This window comes from Larus michahellis, chromosome 1 (genome assembly GCF_964199755.1).
Source record: "Larus michahellis chromosome 1, bLarMic1.1, whole genome shotgun sequence".
Lineage (NCBI taxonomy): Eukaryota > Metazoa > Chordata > Aves > Charadriiformes > Laridae > Larus > Larus michahellis.
In genome coordinates, this window is record NC_133896.1 from 97738283 (window position 1) to 97757322 (window position 19040).

At 43.9% G+C, this 19040-nt stretch overlaps 1 protein-coding gene across 1 annotated transcript; it reads right to left on the minus strand.

Moving 5' to 3' along the window:
* Positions 1-946: 946 nt before the first annotated feature.
* LOC141746398 (protein spire homolog 1-like) lies at positions 947-18394 on the minus strand. Its single transcript, XM_074594794.1, has 16 exons — positions 18110-18394; positions 17263-17294; positions 16597-16761; positions 15719-15844; positions 15379-15444; positions 12321-12482; positions 10147-10215; positions 9529-9658; positions 8950-9071; positions 7529-7604; positions 6829-6980; positions 5505-5636; positions 4097-4161; positions 3228-3255; positions 2672-2814; positions 947-1510 (listed from the first exon to the last, which is right to left on the minus strand). The coding sequence occupies exons 1-16, from the start codon at positions 18348-18350 to the stop codon at positions 1339-1341; spliced, it is 1881 nt and encodes a 626-aa protein (XP_074450895.1). The 5' UTR covers positions 18351-18394; the 3' UTR covers positions 947-1338.
* Between the last annotated feature and the right edge of the window lie 646 nt (positions 18395-19040).

A 19040-nucleotide genomic window follows, 5' to 3' on the forward strand; every position in this document is an offset into this window, starting at 1 on the left:
TTCCCTGCAGCCTGCAAGGAGCCCACCTGCCTGGTATGGATGTGCCTCCCAGCAGCACCAGCGATTAGCACATGCAGGAGAGGACCTGGGCAGGCAGGCTGCACCCCTCCTAATTGACTGAAGGAAGAGGAACACTTGAACGTGCTCCAAAAGGAAGTACAAGCTCCAGCTTCCCCGCATTCATTTACTTGCGGAGCTTGCCCAAACCTGCAAGTAGGCACCAGCTTGCAGACAGGCAGTTTGGAGGAAGCAGAGTTAGGCCAGCACAAGTCAGCTGGAGGTATTGACCCTCCTGGCAGTTTGGATGCAGACCTTGGGGCTCAGCTTAAACATGTCTTTCTTCCCTTCTCCTCTATCTAGAAGAGCTGGCCCTTCCCAGCCATTATTTTCTTCAGCATGACTCATTCCACCTACAAGTCCATTGTATCCTTCAACACCCTGGATCCTTCAACAACCTGGAAAACACACCAGGGAGAACTCCATCAGAGCACCTACACCACTTCCATACAGGCAACTCCTGGGGAGAAAAAGACAAACTATCAAATATCCAATTTTTGGGTTTAAGCACACAAAGAATTTACCAAAACATTCTTTATTTTTCTAGAATGTCGTATGTTGTAATAGTCCAGTTTAACTTCAGGGAAAGTTTAAGGCCAATAAAAAAGAGCAAGAATTTATTGAGAACAACCATCTGCCCCTCAGGTGATGATGGCATTGACACATACTAGGTACTTCAGTGACATGCACCAGAATGCTCTGGTAGCAAAGCACGGATTGCGCACAGATGAAAAACAAATCAAGAGCTAGCTTCCTGAGCAAGCAGACTGAGCAGGCCACCTGACAGCCATCACTACAGCATTGCATGCAGAGCAGTGAGTTTTAAGCGCTTTTTAGTGAGTTACCAGAAAAATACACGGTGATGTGATCACATAACCGAGAGGTCCACTTTCCAAGCCTCTCAGGAACAGAGGTTTTAGGTTAAAAGTTTGCCTGTTCTCATTACATAGGGTGAAGTCTGCTCAGCAATGAATGCAAACAGTGCCACAGAACAATGACAACTGCAGGTGCAAAGGAGGAAATGCTAGAGGCGTGATAGTGCTTCAACATTTATTTTTCCCAAAGACACAGACAAGAATTAAAACAGCTCTAAAAACCACAATGCTTTATAATACTTCACAATGCATAAATACTAACTGTGCTTCCTGCTTAGACTAGCCAGCAGGGCGGTCTTTTATTCAGGCCTTTATAGGTCTTTGTAGGTGCATAAAGCGGTTTCATTTACTTCAGGTACGGAACAAGTGACAGGAGAGATGTATGGTAGAGTCATTCCAGTTTGGTTCAAGGCCAGGAAATTCTCCTGAGAGGGATGCTCTGCTGCTGACTGGAAGCCATGTTCAACAGATACCGCTCACATCGCATACAGATGTCTGCAGTCAGCCAGTCTGCCATGGTCCCTGCGTAACAGCACAGAGGCTGTGCTAGGCAATGGGGTTCCAAAATAACAGGTATACTGGAGTGGGAGAGGGAAAAAGAAAAGCAGGAAAGCTGACCCAGATTTCTGTTAGCGGGTATGGTGCTCTTCCACCCTTCCCCCACACCTGATCCAACACTGCTAAGTGATTTAGCTAAATGCATGAGTTCAACAGAGCAGTCAACTCCGCTTAGGAAAGCTACTAAGCACCAGAACAGCTTCACTTAAGACACCTTCTCTCTATTGACAGTATGTCAGCCAAAGACCTAACAGATATCTGTGGTTGTTCCAAGGTTATGGCTGCATCCTTATGCTGCAGGATTTATTTTTTTTTTTTTGCCATTCTGAAGTATGGCAGTAATGCAGTCACTCAGACCTCTTCTGCAGCACCTGCATTGTAAGACAGACCAAACCACTGCCCCACACAGTTAACTTCAGTGGCCAAAAATCAGGGGCAGTGTTCACTACTGAAGTACAAGCCTTTGAACCAGAAATTGGTGTGACTATTTACTTTGGCTACATTAAAGAATGGTTTCAGAGATAAAAGATACCTGTTCCCCCAGTGGAATGTATAACTGATTTGGAAAGACGAGAACAGATAATGCATGTTTCAAGACCTACGTATTGCACTTATACCCACAAGGTCTATCTTTTCCACCCAGAACTCTTTTTGAAATAGTTCCCTTTCTGTGGACAAAAAGGAAAGGGTGTCTGTGTGTGTGGAGGGACTGAGAAACCATTTGTGGCATTACTCTTCAATCCATTATACCTCAGACCATTAGCATAGTTTATTTCTAGGTATAAAGGGGCTACTCCTGGGTTGTAGTGACAGACTCACAGCTGTGGGGGACAAAATATAATGGGGTCTCGAAATTCTCATATAAATTTAAGCTGTCACAAGGAACCATCTATATCTGGGCTAATATAGACACTTCTGAATCCATATCAGACACCTGATAGCTAAAAAGCAAAATGGATTTCAGAGAACCTACACGTCCTCACTTTTGGTCATCTAAAATCCACAATACTTCCAGAGAACTCTAGACTAGCTAGACCAGTGGCTAAACCAGTCATTCAGCATAACATTCAGCTGACCAGCATACTACTACATATTGTTGTCTGCATGTTTGTATATGCAAGTCTACAAGTAGCTTGTAACATCTTTCAAAGTAAAAGCAGAACATCCCTGTCCCAGCTTACCCAAAACACTCCCAGTGCTCTATTTCATGCAGCAACTCTGAGCTCTTCTGCTCTTGAGTAGCAGGGTCCTCTTCTCTGGAGAGTCTCAAAAGTTTTAAGAAGTGAAGTGGGAGATGTATACATGTTCTGAAGGGCATGGACATCTAGAATCACAACACAAGTCACCTGAGTTCTCACGGAAACACATCCTCCTCCTTACCAGGAAAATTTGCATGGCATGCAATTGATTTATTGGTGCACTTAGAAGATAGATATTAATGCAGTGAACTTCCTGACCCTTGTATAAATAGACCACAGAGTAATCCCAACCTCTTTATACAGGACGAAAGAAAGAGGAACTAGAGTTGTTTTAGCTGCATATGACAAGAGATGTCTGGGGCACCATGGCTCCTTTTGCACTTTGTAATATTCCCTCTTCTATTTTCTTGTCAACAAGCTAGAGGGTAGATTTGAGGTATCAGTGAGGTGAAGGAAAGCTTCCTAAGACTAGGTGAGGTGCAGGGGAAATAGAAAATGTAAAAAAAACCTCATATGCTGTTCTAAAGGTTAGACTTGCCTTGATGCAGCAGTCGCAGCAGACAACACTAAGAGAAAGAAGTTCCCAGTATTATCATTTAATTAAAGCTCAGCAGATACCAATATTGCAGCTAAGGGTGACTTTCCCAAGCAAGTCTTAATTTGTGATTGTGGCACAATCACTTGATGGCAAAGTGAGCAAGCTTAGAACTCCCCTATTCAGTTTGCTAGCCCTCTTATTTATGCTAGTTTAGACCATCTGAAATGTGTCAACATCCATAGCTTGAAGGCTTTATCTGCCAGTGCCCATTATTTTTCACACAGCACTACCATCAGACAGTTACTCAATTCCCAGTAGTTGTTTACTTGTTGCTTGTAATCAATTCAGTGCTTCACCACTGCTTCAAATAAATTTAAGTGAGCCTTACTGAGCCTGAAGTAACTCTTTTCCTCTCCCACAAACAGAAAACCTCTGACAAATAAGTGGATACAAGTAGGTCCAACTCCATTCCCAGTCACAGGGTCTGGAATTCACTTTTCCAGTCCTCAACAGAAGATTCTGGTGAGGAGCCTCTCCTGGAATGTGCTCAAGCCCTTGACTGAAGTTAAATCCAACATTTCGAGCAAAATGCAGAGAGTGATCTCTGAAAGAAATTAATCTTGCACAGTAAATTTGGTTATTGCTAGCTTAATACTAAGAGTTAAAATTGAGATACCACTTCAGAGGCAAGTTTTTCCACATCCTCTGCAGCTGTAGACACTTCAGCCTGGCTTGTGCAGTAAGGCAAAACTGAAGGGCTCAGCAACCTGTTCCTATCCAGTACTGCAACCATTTGAATACTGAGTATTGTCAGTACTGTTGTTCTACTCTTTTCTCCCTCCTCATTCAGTTCTTTTGTACCAGCTCACCTGCTGCAGAGGTAACAGCTGTAAGGCCACTTAAGAAACATCTGCTTATGGCAGCTGAAACAGATCTGTGGAAAGGAAAGTTACTTGTGAATGCCAATGGGAAATATCTTTGTACCAACACCATCTACTGCCTGCCAAAGAGCAAGCACACAAACCAGCCTTCTAAAGGCTTTAGATCCACATACAATAACAGAGGTCCAATAAAGGATAGCAAAGACACAGGAATTAAAAGCTAAAAAGGCAAAAAAAAGTCTTACTTGTAGGCCAGTGTTTTTATGATGCAGAGGTTTGGGGCAGCTGCCAGACAACAGGAGTTTAAAAAAAGGCTCTTGAGCAAACAATAGCTGTATTGTGCAAGAGTGTAACAGTAGCTAGTTAAGAGAGAGGGAAGAAGAGAGACATTCTTTGAGGTAGACTGCAGCAATCCCAAAGAGATTAAGTCAGGGCAAATTTGAATCCAATCCTGAAGCAAAAAATGAGTCATAAGGAAGCTGATGAGTCGCTTGAACTTTTTAAAAGAGAACACATTCATACACAGCTGGCAGTCAGAATTGATATTATCTTGAGAAGCAGAGCTTGAGAAAGCTAAAAAAACTTCAGCAGCAAGAACACAAAGAAGGTAAGACAGCCATTTTAGAATAGGCAGAGAGCACGCAAGTTAAAGCAGGGTCAGTAAGTAAGATGAGAAAATAAAAACATGGATTTAGTCTCAGTAGCATCAGACAGATTGTGGAAGTAGCATAGCTCCGCTAGCAGAACCCTTTGGCTCTGTCTATACTGCTAAATAAGTGAGGGCAAGAAGCTGACCCCTAAGCCAAGTAGCACGGACTTCCTCACATCTGTGTTGCAAAGGGCTTGTACTCACAATGTCTGCTCTGGAGGCTGCAACACTCCCTCTAAAGGGGAGGCTGAGTGAATAAGCCAGCAGTTCAGCAGAGTGGACAGCCAACAGTCCTGTGCTGTGGGTCATTCCCTGTCCCCCTCATCTCCCCAGCCTTTGAGTCCACTCAGCAAGGTGGTTTGAGTCAGCACAACTCAGATGTGGGAGCCTTAGTTAAGAGCCTTTGCTTCACTGTTTATCAGTACCAAATCCCAATTACTTTGTGATTTCAGAGCTGGCCAACATTCATAGCAGTCAGGTCTCCTAGAGTAGAAATAACAGACAAGAAGTATCAAGCAAAGGCTGGGTTACTTTCCAGGCAATTAAAATAGCTTAAGCTTGATTAGAAGCTATCACTGCACAGGTATCAAAAGATTTTTTTTACAGCTGAGGGCCAAACTCGGATCAGCTGTATCAACAGGGTAAGTTGAGGCAGAGAGCACCTCAGTAGTTCAGCTCTGAGGGCCATGAAGCCAGCCAGCTTTTGAAAAGGCAAAGACAGCACAAAGAGAAGGAGAGGAAACATACCTTTGCTCTTGGAAAGACACCATCACTATCTCGGTGGAAGAAGCCTTGCCCTTCCAGAACCATCATTGCATATCTGGTTTCAATCATCTCAGCAATGGTTGGTGATGGCCACTTGGTAGAAAAGGGACAGTCCTAATTGAAAGACAGAAGTTAAGCATCAGAGAAAGCTGAAGGAAGCAGGTATTTGGGGAAGTCATCCTCAAAATAGGTCCCAAAAGGCTCAGGAACATTTGTCCCCAAAACTCAATTTTGCCAATGATGGGGGCGGGTATCAGTTGGCTCTTTGACAATAGTAGCAGAGGATCTTCTACAAGGCCTTTTAGTGGTTGCTATAATTTGCGAGCAGCTTCCTGACACCTCAATTAAGGAAACAGGTCCCTTGGTCACCACAGTAGTTAATACCATCTCCAGAGCCAGTCTCTGCGGAATTCTACCCTTTGGTACAGACGACAGCACAGATGGCACCCTGGCCCCTCCTAGGTACAGGATCCCCTTCCACAGCACAACGCTCTCTCGCCTTCTCTTTCCCAAGACCGACTAGCTCCACACAAATGGCAGCTATGGTCTGGTTGTTGACCAGGAAAGACAACAGTGCTTTTATCCCCAGGTGGGGAGCCCAACCCACCTGCATCCCCCACCACACTGCTGAACAAAGAGGTCATACAGAGTTATGGTTAGTTTAGAGACTTGCTGGGGATGGGGCAGGGAGGGAAACAGAAGGAAAGGAGGCAGCAAGGACACAACACACCTTACCTTGTTGGGGCAGAACAGGGCAAGGCCATGATTCAGAAGGTTGCATGGAAACGCACAAACCCCAGCCTTGTTCCCACAACAGTCATTCAGAGCCTGACGACTTCAGTACTGCATACATTTAGAAGTCGCTGATACTGTGCTATCTACATTTTGTCAACTACTTGTTCCCTTTACTGCAGCTTAAAGAATGCTTGTGAATATATCAGAATCTAGAAAGAATGAGGGGAGACAGAGAAAGCAGGACAATCCCACTGCCAACTACAGTCTGCTTGAGGAAACCTTGACAGACACTTTCAAGTAATGCAGTGATATCTTTCTCTTCTTGTACGAGGAACAACTCTACATCGTACCATTCAAACTAGGAAGCCTCCACAAGGACACTACAGCATCCAATATTTTCTTAAGCTGTCTCCAAGGAGACAATAATATCCCAACTTAAGGTCAGTATACAATATGGCCTAAGATAAAAACCACAGAACTTGCTTACTGCTTGCATGAGGATCAAGGTGCAAGCTCTGCACCATTACCAGATGTATCAGACTAGGCTTGCTAGCTGACATGCCGGACTTACAAGTTCCTTGCTTTGAAGGTCTCTCTCTAAAGATTTGGACCTTCCTCTGTAAGGAGGCAGCTGCTGTTGACCAGCATTCAGGAAACCATTAGGTTTAATGTCTCCTAGTGTGGGTGCACTCATGGGAGGACATGTGCAATTTGCAGCAAGACCTGGAAAGGAAGAGATAGATTTAGGGTGCAGAAAGCCAGCTGGCAGCTTTAAATATTCACCCCAAAAGCTGAATGCTCAAGAGCTCTACACTGCCTTCTGAAGGTAGCAAGGCTTACATCTCTCCCCCTCAACCCCCACCAGCCTAGATCACAAATAGCAGAGGTTACAGTAATTTGCTTGTCAGTGGGCAGTGATAAGAATTCATTAGCACCATTTAGTTTAATGAAATCAAGTGATCCACTTTCTACTTGAACATTCAAACCACTCATTTAGCTTTTACTGTGAATTCCAGTTAGGTCTTTGGGGACATGCTATCATTGTTTTGAAGCTGCAGGAGCTATACAAGCTTCAGTCAACTGCTGAGGAATGGTCTTCTAAGGGCACCTCCCCAGACTCATTAGTAACTGTTGGAGCTCCTCCTGTAAAATGTCTTCAGGTGATCAGGGAGAAAGCATACAGTGAGCCCAACCTAAGGCTTTGGGAACCCAGCAGGCCACTGACTGTACTTTGTCACCTGGTTTAGACATGCAGCTAGAAGTACACTGACCTGTGCTGTTGCAGGATACTACCGATGACCTGGTTAAGGCAAGCCAGGTGCTGGAAGGCAGCTTGGGAGTGGTTTCCTGTAGACCAGAGGACAGGATGTTCTTAAGCTACATACAAGAGACACCAAGCCTGCTTCCTCAGAAGTGCTGCTGCTAAACAAAACCCAGGATACCCAGGACTGACCAGAAACATTCAAGGCTTAGCTGGAAGCGCAGCTGAGAGAGAAATCAATGTGGTGCATTTAGCAACTTTATATTTCAAGAGGTAATAGCAAGTTAATTCCCCCCACAACCAGGAAGCTCCAACTAAGATAGTGAATTTTCAAATGTATCTGTTCTCTCTCTCACTCAAGCTCAATACGGATATACTAGTCCCAAAGTTTCATCTATTCACGAACCAACTTCACAAAATCCTCCCTATACAACATTGGAACCATTTTCTTGGCTCCAACTGACATGTAGCAACACTGGCAACAGTTCAAGAGACTGTGCCCTACTAACCCAACTCAAACCCAATGCTGTACCTCAAGAACATTGTTCGTAGCTTCTCTAGAGAAGCAGAAAACAAATTTGATTATATTAGTCTCCATATGAAGGTCCTTCTATTATAGCAGTAATACGTCAACCACAGGGTTCTCAAATGCTGAGCATTCCTACAAGGAGAACAGACTTGTGCAAATACAGTGAATATTTTCTGCTTTTATTAATTCATATCTGTTTTCCTCAGTTAAGCAACTGCATTTCAGACAGAAATGTTTACAGAAAACAGATTCCTGTTTGTATGCCAGTGCATCTGTGCTAGACATGATGTGTTAGAGCTTAAGTTCTGTTCCACAGAATTTCTGAATATGCTCAGGCTAAATCCCAGAACCAAGCAGTCAAGCTTTTAATATTCAAGCCAGGAGTTAAAGAACCCAAGGACTATGTATCATGGGTTATTGAAGAATTGTGCTCCTGAAATTGCTCCACAGGCAGAAAGAGTGGGAATTCACCAGTAAAGTTGCTTCCTGAAAATAAATCATGAGGTTTTCCTTTCACAAGCTCACATACCACGTCAAATGCAAATATATCAATACATCTAGCATCAAATGCCTCACTGTAAGGTAAGAGTGGGAATAGTTCTGGCCCATATTGGCCAAACTCCCATGCATATCAAAACTTCTGCAGGATCTAGTTTTAAGAGACCAGAGCAGACGTTGGTTCTATAGGCTGCAGTCGTGCCACAAAAAGAAGTGTTTAAATATGGCATGAGCTTCTGTAGAGGAAAGGACTTCAGTGAACTTAATAGTTCCACATTTGTTCACTTTTGAGAGACAAGACTGCCCACATCAGGATTTGAACTGGCTGTTCCAGGCTGTGGATGTGCAGATCTAATGCCTGAAGTACTTGTGCCTCTCCACAGTCCGTCAGTCTAAAGCCTTACCTGAACTGGTCCCAGCTGCTCTGTTGTAGCGTTGACATTTTTAAATTTGGTACTGGCATCTTGGAGAGTTAAGAAACTATTGCTTGGAGATTTCAAGGCAATATTTGGTGTCACAAGCGTTTCTGCAGGGGAGAGGGGGAACAAAAAAAACCCCACAAAAACCACAGAGAAGATAAGATATTGTGCTGTGACAAGAAAATGACTAGTTTGATACCCACACATCAGAATCTAAGATTTGGATGGACTTTGTCCTGGCAGTTACATAATCTTTTAGTTTTATGTGATGGTGAAAATCCTGTTCTCTCACTTAGTGGACAGAAAAATCTGAACACCCCTAAAAAAAAAAAAAAGAGTAAGCTGAAACATCTTTTGAGTCTTAATAAGTCACAAACAGATATTCTAGAAAGAACTATCCTTATGCCATACCACCTCTACCAACACAGAATTTGCATTCCCACCTCTCTTGAATTATACACGCTATGGGAAAGATAAGTGGGCTTTCATTTCAAAAGCTATCCATTATTTTCAGTCAACGCTGACTTCACTTGTATGCTTGATAGGTCACTTCATAGCAGGTACCTTTGGGCCTGCTCCCATATTCCCTTGCTGGTGATGACCGAAGCTCCTGTGGTTGTTCTGTTTCTGCCATGAGCTGTTCCTGACAGCTGGCCTCCCACGGCACATGCTCTTTCAGCTTCCTCTCCAGCACCTGCAGGCAAAGCATAGCACCAGAAAGAGCCAGTGGACGAAGCGAGAAGACCACTGGTGAGAGAACTATTCCTTCAGCAACAGCATTGTTTTACAAGTGCCTCTCATTCAAGAGGGCACTGGGCCTTGCACACAAGAGACACATGAAAGAACCTTTTGATAATGCATAGGAGAATACTTTAGCAACTCTCAAATTTGAAACTGAGAACTTCAGGAGTACTTTCAGGACCAAAAAATGTTCCAAATGGAAGAAGCAGAGGAGGAAGTAGGGAGACTGATCATCTTCATCCTATGAAGATTTCACCTCCCATTTTCCTAGCCCCGTGTTTTGGCAGGAGGGCCTACCCAAAAGTTAAGTGTGGTTAATATATCCCTCTCCGAAATCCAAACCAGTAGCTAAGACATTAGTTCTATATTCCTAGAAACTGTCCTGTCTACTCCCGAATTATCTTGTTTTGCTATCATTAGATACACCACCAGGTCACCTACAGGTTTTAGACAAGGCTTCAGAACAGCTACATCAGCTTCAGGGATCTTGTGGTTTTGCTCGATGATCACCTGAAAGAGCAGAAATGATGCTTAAGCAATAGTTATTTCTCTACTCCTGGTACACCCTCCCAATCAGTGGCACAGTGAATGAGTCAAGTCAGGATTTGGGAATGGGAGAGGTGGAGAAGGCATAACAAAACTGAGTTAGGAAGTGTAGAATGATGTTTACTTACATGGGGTTTTGGTAGAGACAGATTTGCTGTGGCAAGACTAGAGGCAATCAGCAGCACTGCACAGCCCTTTGGGGCTTGCACAAGAAAGATACAGGCTTCTAGCCCCAGCAGCTCATGAACTGCTCTGAGGAAACTGGAAAACATTGTACTCAGATTTTAATGTCAGGAGTGATCCTGACAAGCACCATGGTCACATCACATTCATCAGTGAGAACTCAGCTCCAGGGAGGAGAGTAATTGAATGGGTTAACAAGACTGTAACAAGAACTGTAGCAGCAGGCAGCTGTATGCATAAGCTAGAGTCCCAGAGACTGGCTTACAGCCCTACATGAACTACAAACAATAGCAAGATAGAATTGCAGGGCAGGTATTCATGTGAAGCAGGCTGTCTCCCTCATCAGGCCCTGTGCTTGCTGCATAGGGGAGAACTGACAAAAAAATCAAGTTGCACATGTATGTCTTTAGCTGCCTTGTTCACTCGTTCTTACTTTGAGGCTATGCCATTTGCTTTCCCTGTGTGTACAGCTTCAGAACACGTGGGAGTGCAGGTAGAAAAACGCTACAGCTTCCCACACTAGCTGTGCTTTCATTCATTTGCAAATTGGACTACTGTTTGCTAGAGAAGCTTTAAAATAGCTTTGCAGATGGGGAAATTATCATTTAAGAGCCTTCACAAAGACCTGAGCCCCGCACTCTATGCTTTCTTCTAGCATTTCTGACCACTACTCTTCAAACACTTTTGTGCTTCTCCTTGACCACAGAAAAAAATATATAATAAAAGAAAGAAAGAAAAACAAAAAGACCCAGTTCATTCTGCCACCTTGAGTTACAGTTCTGTACTGCACAGTGAATTGATAAACAGTACATTGCAAGGAACACAAGTAGTTATGATATATTGTCTCCTTTCCACTACTGTTCATTTATATATCTGTCAAGATATCATATCCGGAGAAGTGTCACAGCCTTATCTGAAGTCTGGAGCCACAGTCAAGAAAAGCGAGAGCTGGGGTTTTATAAAGGTGCATGGTTTAGCTGAGGGTTTTAAACCCCCTGCACTCTAGCAGCACCAACAAGGAGAAAAAAAGGATGATGTTTAGTGCGGTATGCAAAGTTTTCACTTTTTAAAATATCACTCTTTATTACAAGTAGAGTTGTGTCTCATCTTCTGCCAAGATGTCTGTTTGCAAAGCAGGCCAATGCCACAAAACCGTATGCCAGTGTTTCAGATCTGCTCATCATTCCCAGCTCAAGCTGCAGCAAGCAAACAGCATCACAAGCCTTTAGAGGCACCCCAGATATTTTTGTATCTGGTCATCTTCACCAACTGTACATGTTGCTGGAAGCCCCCACCACTTGAGTCAGCACAGCAGCTGCCCCGGAAGGGGCTCAGCTTTTTTTACCCTGACAAAACTCCTGCAGTAGCTTGTGTACACTGCCTAGAGGCCTCTACCTGAGGCAGAGCAAAGGACTTGCTCAAAAGTGCTTTTGCACTTGCACACATCCCACAACATCCAGGAAGGTGAGGAAACTAGCAAGAGATGCCAGGCACAGCTCAGCTCAAGGAGCCTGAGCAGACAGATGTGTCCAAGGTGGAAAGCATAAGCAGGCAAGGGACTGTTTCATGAAACTGTTGTGTGCAAGGCATCATAATTGCTCCAGGGAAGGGAGTGGTTGACCACTGGAGGGGGAAAAAGTTTACCATCCAGCTTCATGAAAACGTTGCTGTCCGTGAATTAAAACGTTACTGGGAATGAAGCACTTGGGTGGACAAACAGGGTGATCTAATGTTGAGCTGCAGCTGAGAGGGAAACACAGACACTTCTGGACTTGGAAGTACCTTTGAGAAAGACAGGCTTTTGGAGAAGCCATCTCAACAAAAGTTGCTTAGAAATGCAGTGGAACAGGTGGTTTCAGAGTTGTCCATTGATTCTAGTCACTCACCTTCCGAAGCGTGTACCTTTTGTGCTGAATATCATCCAAAAGTAATTCATAGGGAGAGCGGACACTTTCTTTTGGAGGCATGTGATGCTGTGGTCGCTCAGTGGCCTTGCGCAGCTTCACACCATTCTGCAGTTCCTGGATGACACTGGGCCACAAGGATGCCTAGGAGAAACCGGTGAGGGCAAAGTCAACAGCTGGATAAAATGCACAGAGCAGCATTCCCTTCCTCCATGTCATACGGCACACTTAGCAATTGAACTTATTCAGAAACACTAAAGCATGTCCTTAACTCCCCCTTCAACTCACTTGCAGATCAGGGCACGGTACCAGAACAGAGAATTGCTTCTCTTTGCAGAAATTAATTTATAACAAGGGATCTGGGAGCTGGCTTACCAGGTTCATTCCCAAATTTTGTCATTAACTTTATGAATATACTTTAGCAAAACACATCTGCTGCTGCCAGGTAGCTAGACCCATTTTCTTGAATACCTACTTCCTGCAAATGCTCCAGGTGCCAGAGTTTTTTCATATTATTGGACCCTAGGAAACACTAGAAATGAAATCCCAAATCATTAAAATCCTCTGAACTTTCAGAAACCAAGGGCTGAAGGGCCCACAGACAAAAGAGGAAGGCAAGGAGAAAGGGATCTCACACTGTAACCATCACAGCAGTGTATGTTAGCAGTTTCAGCCTGGAGACACAAGCTGATAACTCTGACATCTGCTCATCCTGTTCCTGTATTAATATCTGAGGATGCTCAGACATGCAGTATAACCCAACAAAAGTTAAAGACAGAAAAAAAAATAATCAACTCAATATCATGTTTAGACAACACTGTAATGGAAGTGCAAAGTCAACCACTTATCTGGATCCCAAAGGCAAATTGAGTAAGAACAAGCGATTGTATTATAAACAGAGAAAGGGAAGCAAAACATTTCAGAAAACTGCCTCAGAACAAAGCTTCTGACTTAGACTTCTTTTCCTTTTCCACTTACAGTATGAAGCATCTTCTCTTAACTTATCCCTTCAGATATTTTGGTATAATATCAGAAGAGTCTTAGGCAAGCTCTGACTGATGGCTGTCTTCAAGGAGATGGATTTTTTTGTTGGATTGTTTTAGTGTGTCTTTGGTAGAGTCATACCTCAATTCCAGAAAACCAGAACTCTCAGAGAATGAGCATATACTAGCCTTATCTCCTAGGCTATATTTATTGTATAGGAGAACACACAAAAGTCTCTGGGCAAAGTGGTTAGTATTAGAGACCTTGGAAATAGCTTATCCTGAGCCATTTGCACTTTCTAAAATTGTATTTCAGATGGTGACAGAGCTTAACTGAAAGATATGACCTGAAGCGAGACTTCTGTACTGTAACATTGACACATTACTTTCAGGACAAGAATTGCCTTCAGCTGGCCATTTCAGAGCAACTTGTACACCCAAAACATTTTTCCGGTGTAGGCGACATCATTATCACTCATACTTTTCTCTCCCTACTGACTGGATCACTGCAATTATTCTACTTGGGCAATCCCATGTATTGTCAAACTCCAGATAAACTTCCCACACCTGTGCAACACAATGCAAGATGCCACAACACTCCAAAACCAGTGAATTCAGTTCAACAGTAAGACAGCTGTGTTCCTAAGAGGTCTCACTTCAAGGTAAAGATTGTCTTGTGACATGTACAGATAAGGTCTGCTGAAACTGTACAACCCTGCACACCATCAGGCTGTGATCTCTGTTTCAGATGGCCTGTTTTGGAGCAATCAATGTGAAAAAGTATGGTCCACAGAGAGACTAGCTGCTTGGCACTGCTCAAGGCATCAGCTCTAATCTGTCGGATCCCAGTGAAGTTGGCAGCCTGCTTATTCTAAGCTCAAGAGTTTGTCAGAGCAATGCAATCAACTGGTTCTTAGGGACTTGGAAACTAGAGGCAGAGGATTTGCAACAGACATCCTGCTTTTGGAATTCATGTCTCCTGAAGGAACAGGGGCCAAATACACTGGCCTTCAGGCCACACGGCAAAGCCCATGTATTTATTCATGTATTCCCTGCAGAAAAGAGCTATAGCAGTTGATGAGTTTGTGGTTTGAGATAGCCTGCCAGTTTATTTTAATAGATCACAAAATTGAAAATATGCCCAAACACACATTTCACAAACATTTTCATACGAATAGTTTGAGCATGCTTCAAAGTAAGTGCTATTTAGACAAAGGGAGCGAGTCCACAAGTCTCTCGGGGCTTGCCGTTTGTCTCCACAGACTCCAGACTACAGTGCATTTGTTTATGCTGGGCAGAGCTCCAGCCAGAAGAGCTATTTGTTTCTGATCAAGCCCTGACTGTGTAGGGCCTTGAAAAGAACAGAATAAGTTGCTTTCTCTGCCCCAAACACACAGTCCGAGATCTACAGAAGGACACACTGGAAGGACAAGAAAGGCAGTGAGAAGATGGTAGGAGCTACATCTCCAACCTCACCCTCCATCACCTCTTTTGTTTGAGCTGCTGGAGCTGCACAACCACAAAGATGGACAGAGCTACTGGCCTTCAGCCCCCTCCAGCCCTGACCCAGCACAGACCCCACATAAGAGTGAACTTGTCCACCCCAGTACTACCGCCAACAGAAGAGTTTTCTGGGAGTTTTCAGCCCAGCTACAAGAAAGGAACAGATTGCTTTTGGCAGGTGTGAGTTCCTGCCAAGAGCTGGAGGTTTGGGGCTCATTTGCAGGAAGAAACAGCCTGAATAACTACTTGTGGACACTTATTCCAAAGACTGCCTCCAACTTCATTTTTAGAAGTGGTTTAAGTTGAACCACAAAGACACTCTTTGTGTAGAATAAATGTCCACATAAGGTTAACACATGAAGTAGTTTAACTTCAAGTTCACTCCCCAGCTTGCTTTACAGACCAGTCTTTAACTACTTAAGCTCTTGAACAACCTAAGAAGTTTTGTTTGTGTTCAAGCTGTACTTTTCATAGAGGAGTCAATGGAAAGCCTCAGAGAGCCAAGGTAGACAAAAAACCCCAAGCACCCATAATGAAGGAATTAAATCTCTCACCCAATGTTTTTCCTCCTTCTGAAGGGGATTTTCCACCAAATCTTCCACATCCATTTTTCTCAGACTCTGAGAAGCAAGCACACGAGGTCATTACCTTGCACTGTTCAGTGATTTCCCATCTATCTAGTATAAATTACTGATGTTAATCTGAAAAGCATAGATGCTCCAAACACCCAAACCTTCAAAAGGTACTAATATGGTGCAGACAGTTGCTTTCACATCGTGAAAACAGACCTTCAGCTAGGTACTCCATTTCTAGTGCAACGGGAAGGTTACTTTAGAACCAAGTGAGTGGGTGAAGGCAGAAGGAATAACAGCTAAGGGGTGATCCCAAATGTACCTCTTTGGAGGTCTGGATAATGGTCACAAGCTTCTGAAGTTCCATATATTCAGTAAACAGACTACTACAGGTCACTTCGTAATGGCTGGTAGCCTCAGAAGGCCTGGACGAGTGCTCCTCGCAGGCCTGAAAGAAGTGCAGCTATTTAAGAGAGATCTTGAAATGAAAAAATATGGTAGGATGGAATAAAGCAGGATTCAGTTTTCTCAATCCATGGTTAAAAAACATCTTCCTCACAGCCCCTTTCTATCTTTTTTGTTTTTCTGTTGCAGATGCATAGGAACAAAGAAGCAAAATGTCCAGTCTTATACATACAAGAATGTAAGTAGCTGTGTAATTTCTCTCTCTCATTCTCCATAAGGTGTGCTCTGGAGAATACCTGGAAGAGGAAGTCTCCAGTGCAGACAAAGCACAACAAAATGCAGCAGGTAGAGTCCCTTTTCCTGTTCTTTTCCCCTGCCCTGATCAGACTAAGGGATGGGAAGCTCCTCATACCTTTCAATTATGGCTGAAAGGAAAATACTTGTTTTAGTTGAGACATTCAATTCCCAACTCTTGCAGAAACTGAATACTATGGACAAGTGACTTTTTTGAATATCCATAGTCTTCTAGGTATCCAATTTGGAGACTATGTACAGAAGGACTTTGTAGGCACAGCTGTGTGAGAGCCATGCTCAGTCTTCCTTCTTAATTCTTTCTCATAGTCACTTGTGCACACCTAAGATGGTTTTGCCTTTTCCCTCTGATGGGAAAGCCACGTGCTCCCTCTATGTCTTCCAATAAGATACCCAGATTTTTCCTGGAAATGGTCTTGCCCCTTGGTTCACAACATTGTTCCATCTAAAGCTGCTATATTTACTAAGTAGGAAGAAGGAAACCTTGATAACATCCTGCAGGGTGACTGCTGGTTTCATTGCCTCATCGTCCAGTTTCAACATAAGGCACAGCAATTTCTCCAAGGGATCACTCAGTTCTCGCTCCACTTGGCTGTCGATTCCCCAGTCCAGGGCTTCATAGATCACCACTCCCAAGAACTCCAGCAGCTGCAGACAGAGACCAAGGAAGCAGTGCAGCACAAAGTGTTGTGGAGAACTTCACAGTTGTCACTTCCCAGCCACGCATGTACCCTCCACTGCCCCTTAGGGCTGAGCACATATCTCAGGATGAGAAGGGCCCAAAAGGCATCCAGATGCTCATCGCATAGCCTGAGATACTCCCTAAACAAGCTGTTTCAAGATTTTTAAATGGCACCTAGCCATTAATCTAGCACCTCTAAGTTCTCTATTATTAAGATAAAAAGACTGTGGGCTACTCCTCAGTAGGCAGCGTCTGTGCACGTTATTTCCCAGCCCCATTGTCTTACTGGAGTTCGGTCCTAAGATTTTGTTTCACTTTACAGATTGCAGAGGACAGAGTCACTCTCACAGGGAACAGCAAATTTAAGCACCTTAATAATTTCCAAAGACATCCTTATCTCCTTACCTGGCCTTCTACTACAGTAGGATTATATCTGCACATGTACGAAGGTGAAGACACAGGCTTACCTTGTCCTCTGACTGCTGAATGCTGCCAACATCTGAAAGGGGAAAAAAAGAGGGGATGGAGAGAAAGACAAGTGCATAGGCATTGATAAACAGCTTTTAGAATCCCTCTCGAGAGAGAAACAGGAAGAATTCTTGTTAATAAAGAAACAAACCCCTCTGACTAAGGTCAGTCTCGCCTGGGGAAAGTAGGCCTATATTTGGGTACTCTTGGAAAGCAACACAGAATACTCTTATTGTGAGCATTAGCCCCAAATTAACTGCTGCTGGATACTTTTTTTGTTTGCTAATAGGTATCTAACCACAAGGAAGTCACTGGATCTTTGTTTTTATTCTTTATTACCCGCTCTTGTCCCTGAAGGGTCGGCCTAGCACTGCCTTCTGCAGCAGTGCAACTAAGCAGTGCTTAAGACAAAGCTTGTTGCCACTTGCTGACTACATGTAGTGACAAAAAAGGGAAACTGTCAATCATAGATATGTCATGAGAGTTGCTGTAACAAAGGAACCATACGTTGGAAGATGAACAGAGCAGGGCATATAATAACATCTCAGACTATTTATTTCAAATCACATAAGTGGTAACAAACTTTCATCCCAGCTATTCCCTAGAAACAAATGACTCTCTAGAGCATTATTAGAAAAATTAATAGGCCGCACATTTGCATTACCACTCATCTGCAGTCTTTTGCAATGAAGTATAGGCAGCAGCATAGCCTCGTGACAACACACGGAGAGAGAAGAGGTAAAAAAAATAAAAAAGGCAGGAAAAAGAATATCTGCCCACTTTGTCCCCACATTTCAGCCTGGAATAGGAACAGCCCTTGGCATGCACAGCTACCTACGCTCTTACCAGACTTGTGGTACACCTTGAAGGAAGCAGTACCGTCAGCATGGATAAAGATGCTTCCAGGACCCTTTATGAACACAGAATGGAGTGGTGGGTGCAGCCCCATAGCCAGCTGCTCCATTTTACGGCAACACTGAAAGCAGATAGCCCAGGCTTGCTCCTCGCTTATAGGATGTTCAAAGCACCTCAGAATCTCGGCTAGAGAGACCTTTGTGATTCTCTGCTCACACCGTGGAGACTCCATTTTCACCTTTGCTTCTCATCACCACTCTTAGCCTAGGAAGCTGAACACCCTCCTTCCCAGGGCAGGCAAGTGCTCATAGCAGCCTTTTATCAGTTCTGCCTCCTGGTTTGCTCTCATGCCTCTCTTCCCTACAGGTGTGATTATTAATGCCAATTTTGCTCTGTCTTTTTAAAGGGACGCCACTTTAATCTGTATTTGTGTAAGACTCCTTGAAAGAAAACAGAGATGATAATTGTGTACAAAATTCATTCTCAATTTAACTCTGTTGTTTCTAACGAATTCTAGCAAATATTTTAACGGCAATACCAATGTTGGCAGGTAAGAAAAGAGCACATTCAACTTCAGGCAGAGAGGGACAGAGGCAGGAAATAACGTCTTATACTCAGGGGAGAAGAACTCAGGGAAGACCACAAAAATTCAATCCATTTGATGGGAAACCATTCTGGGAGCACCAATACAACAATCAACTCCATCGGGCACCTGCACCCACCACAGGCCCCGCTCCTGCCCGGCCTCGACCCTTTGGCCCTGCCACAGCCCATCCCAGCGGCTGGGGCTGGGAGGCAGGCAGGCACCCAGGGCACGGGCAGCAAAGCCCCTCCTTGTCCAAAATGCCGATTCTCGCCACTGGTGTGAAGTTACCCGGCTTTTACTGCACTCTGGGGGCCCTGCATCTGCGATGACAGGGAC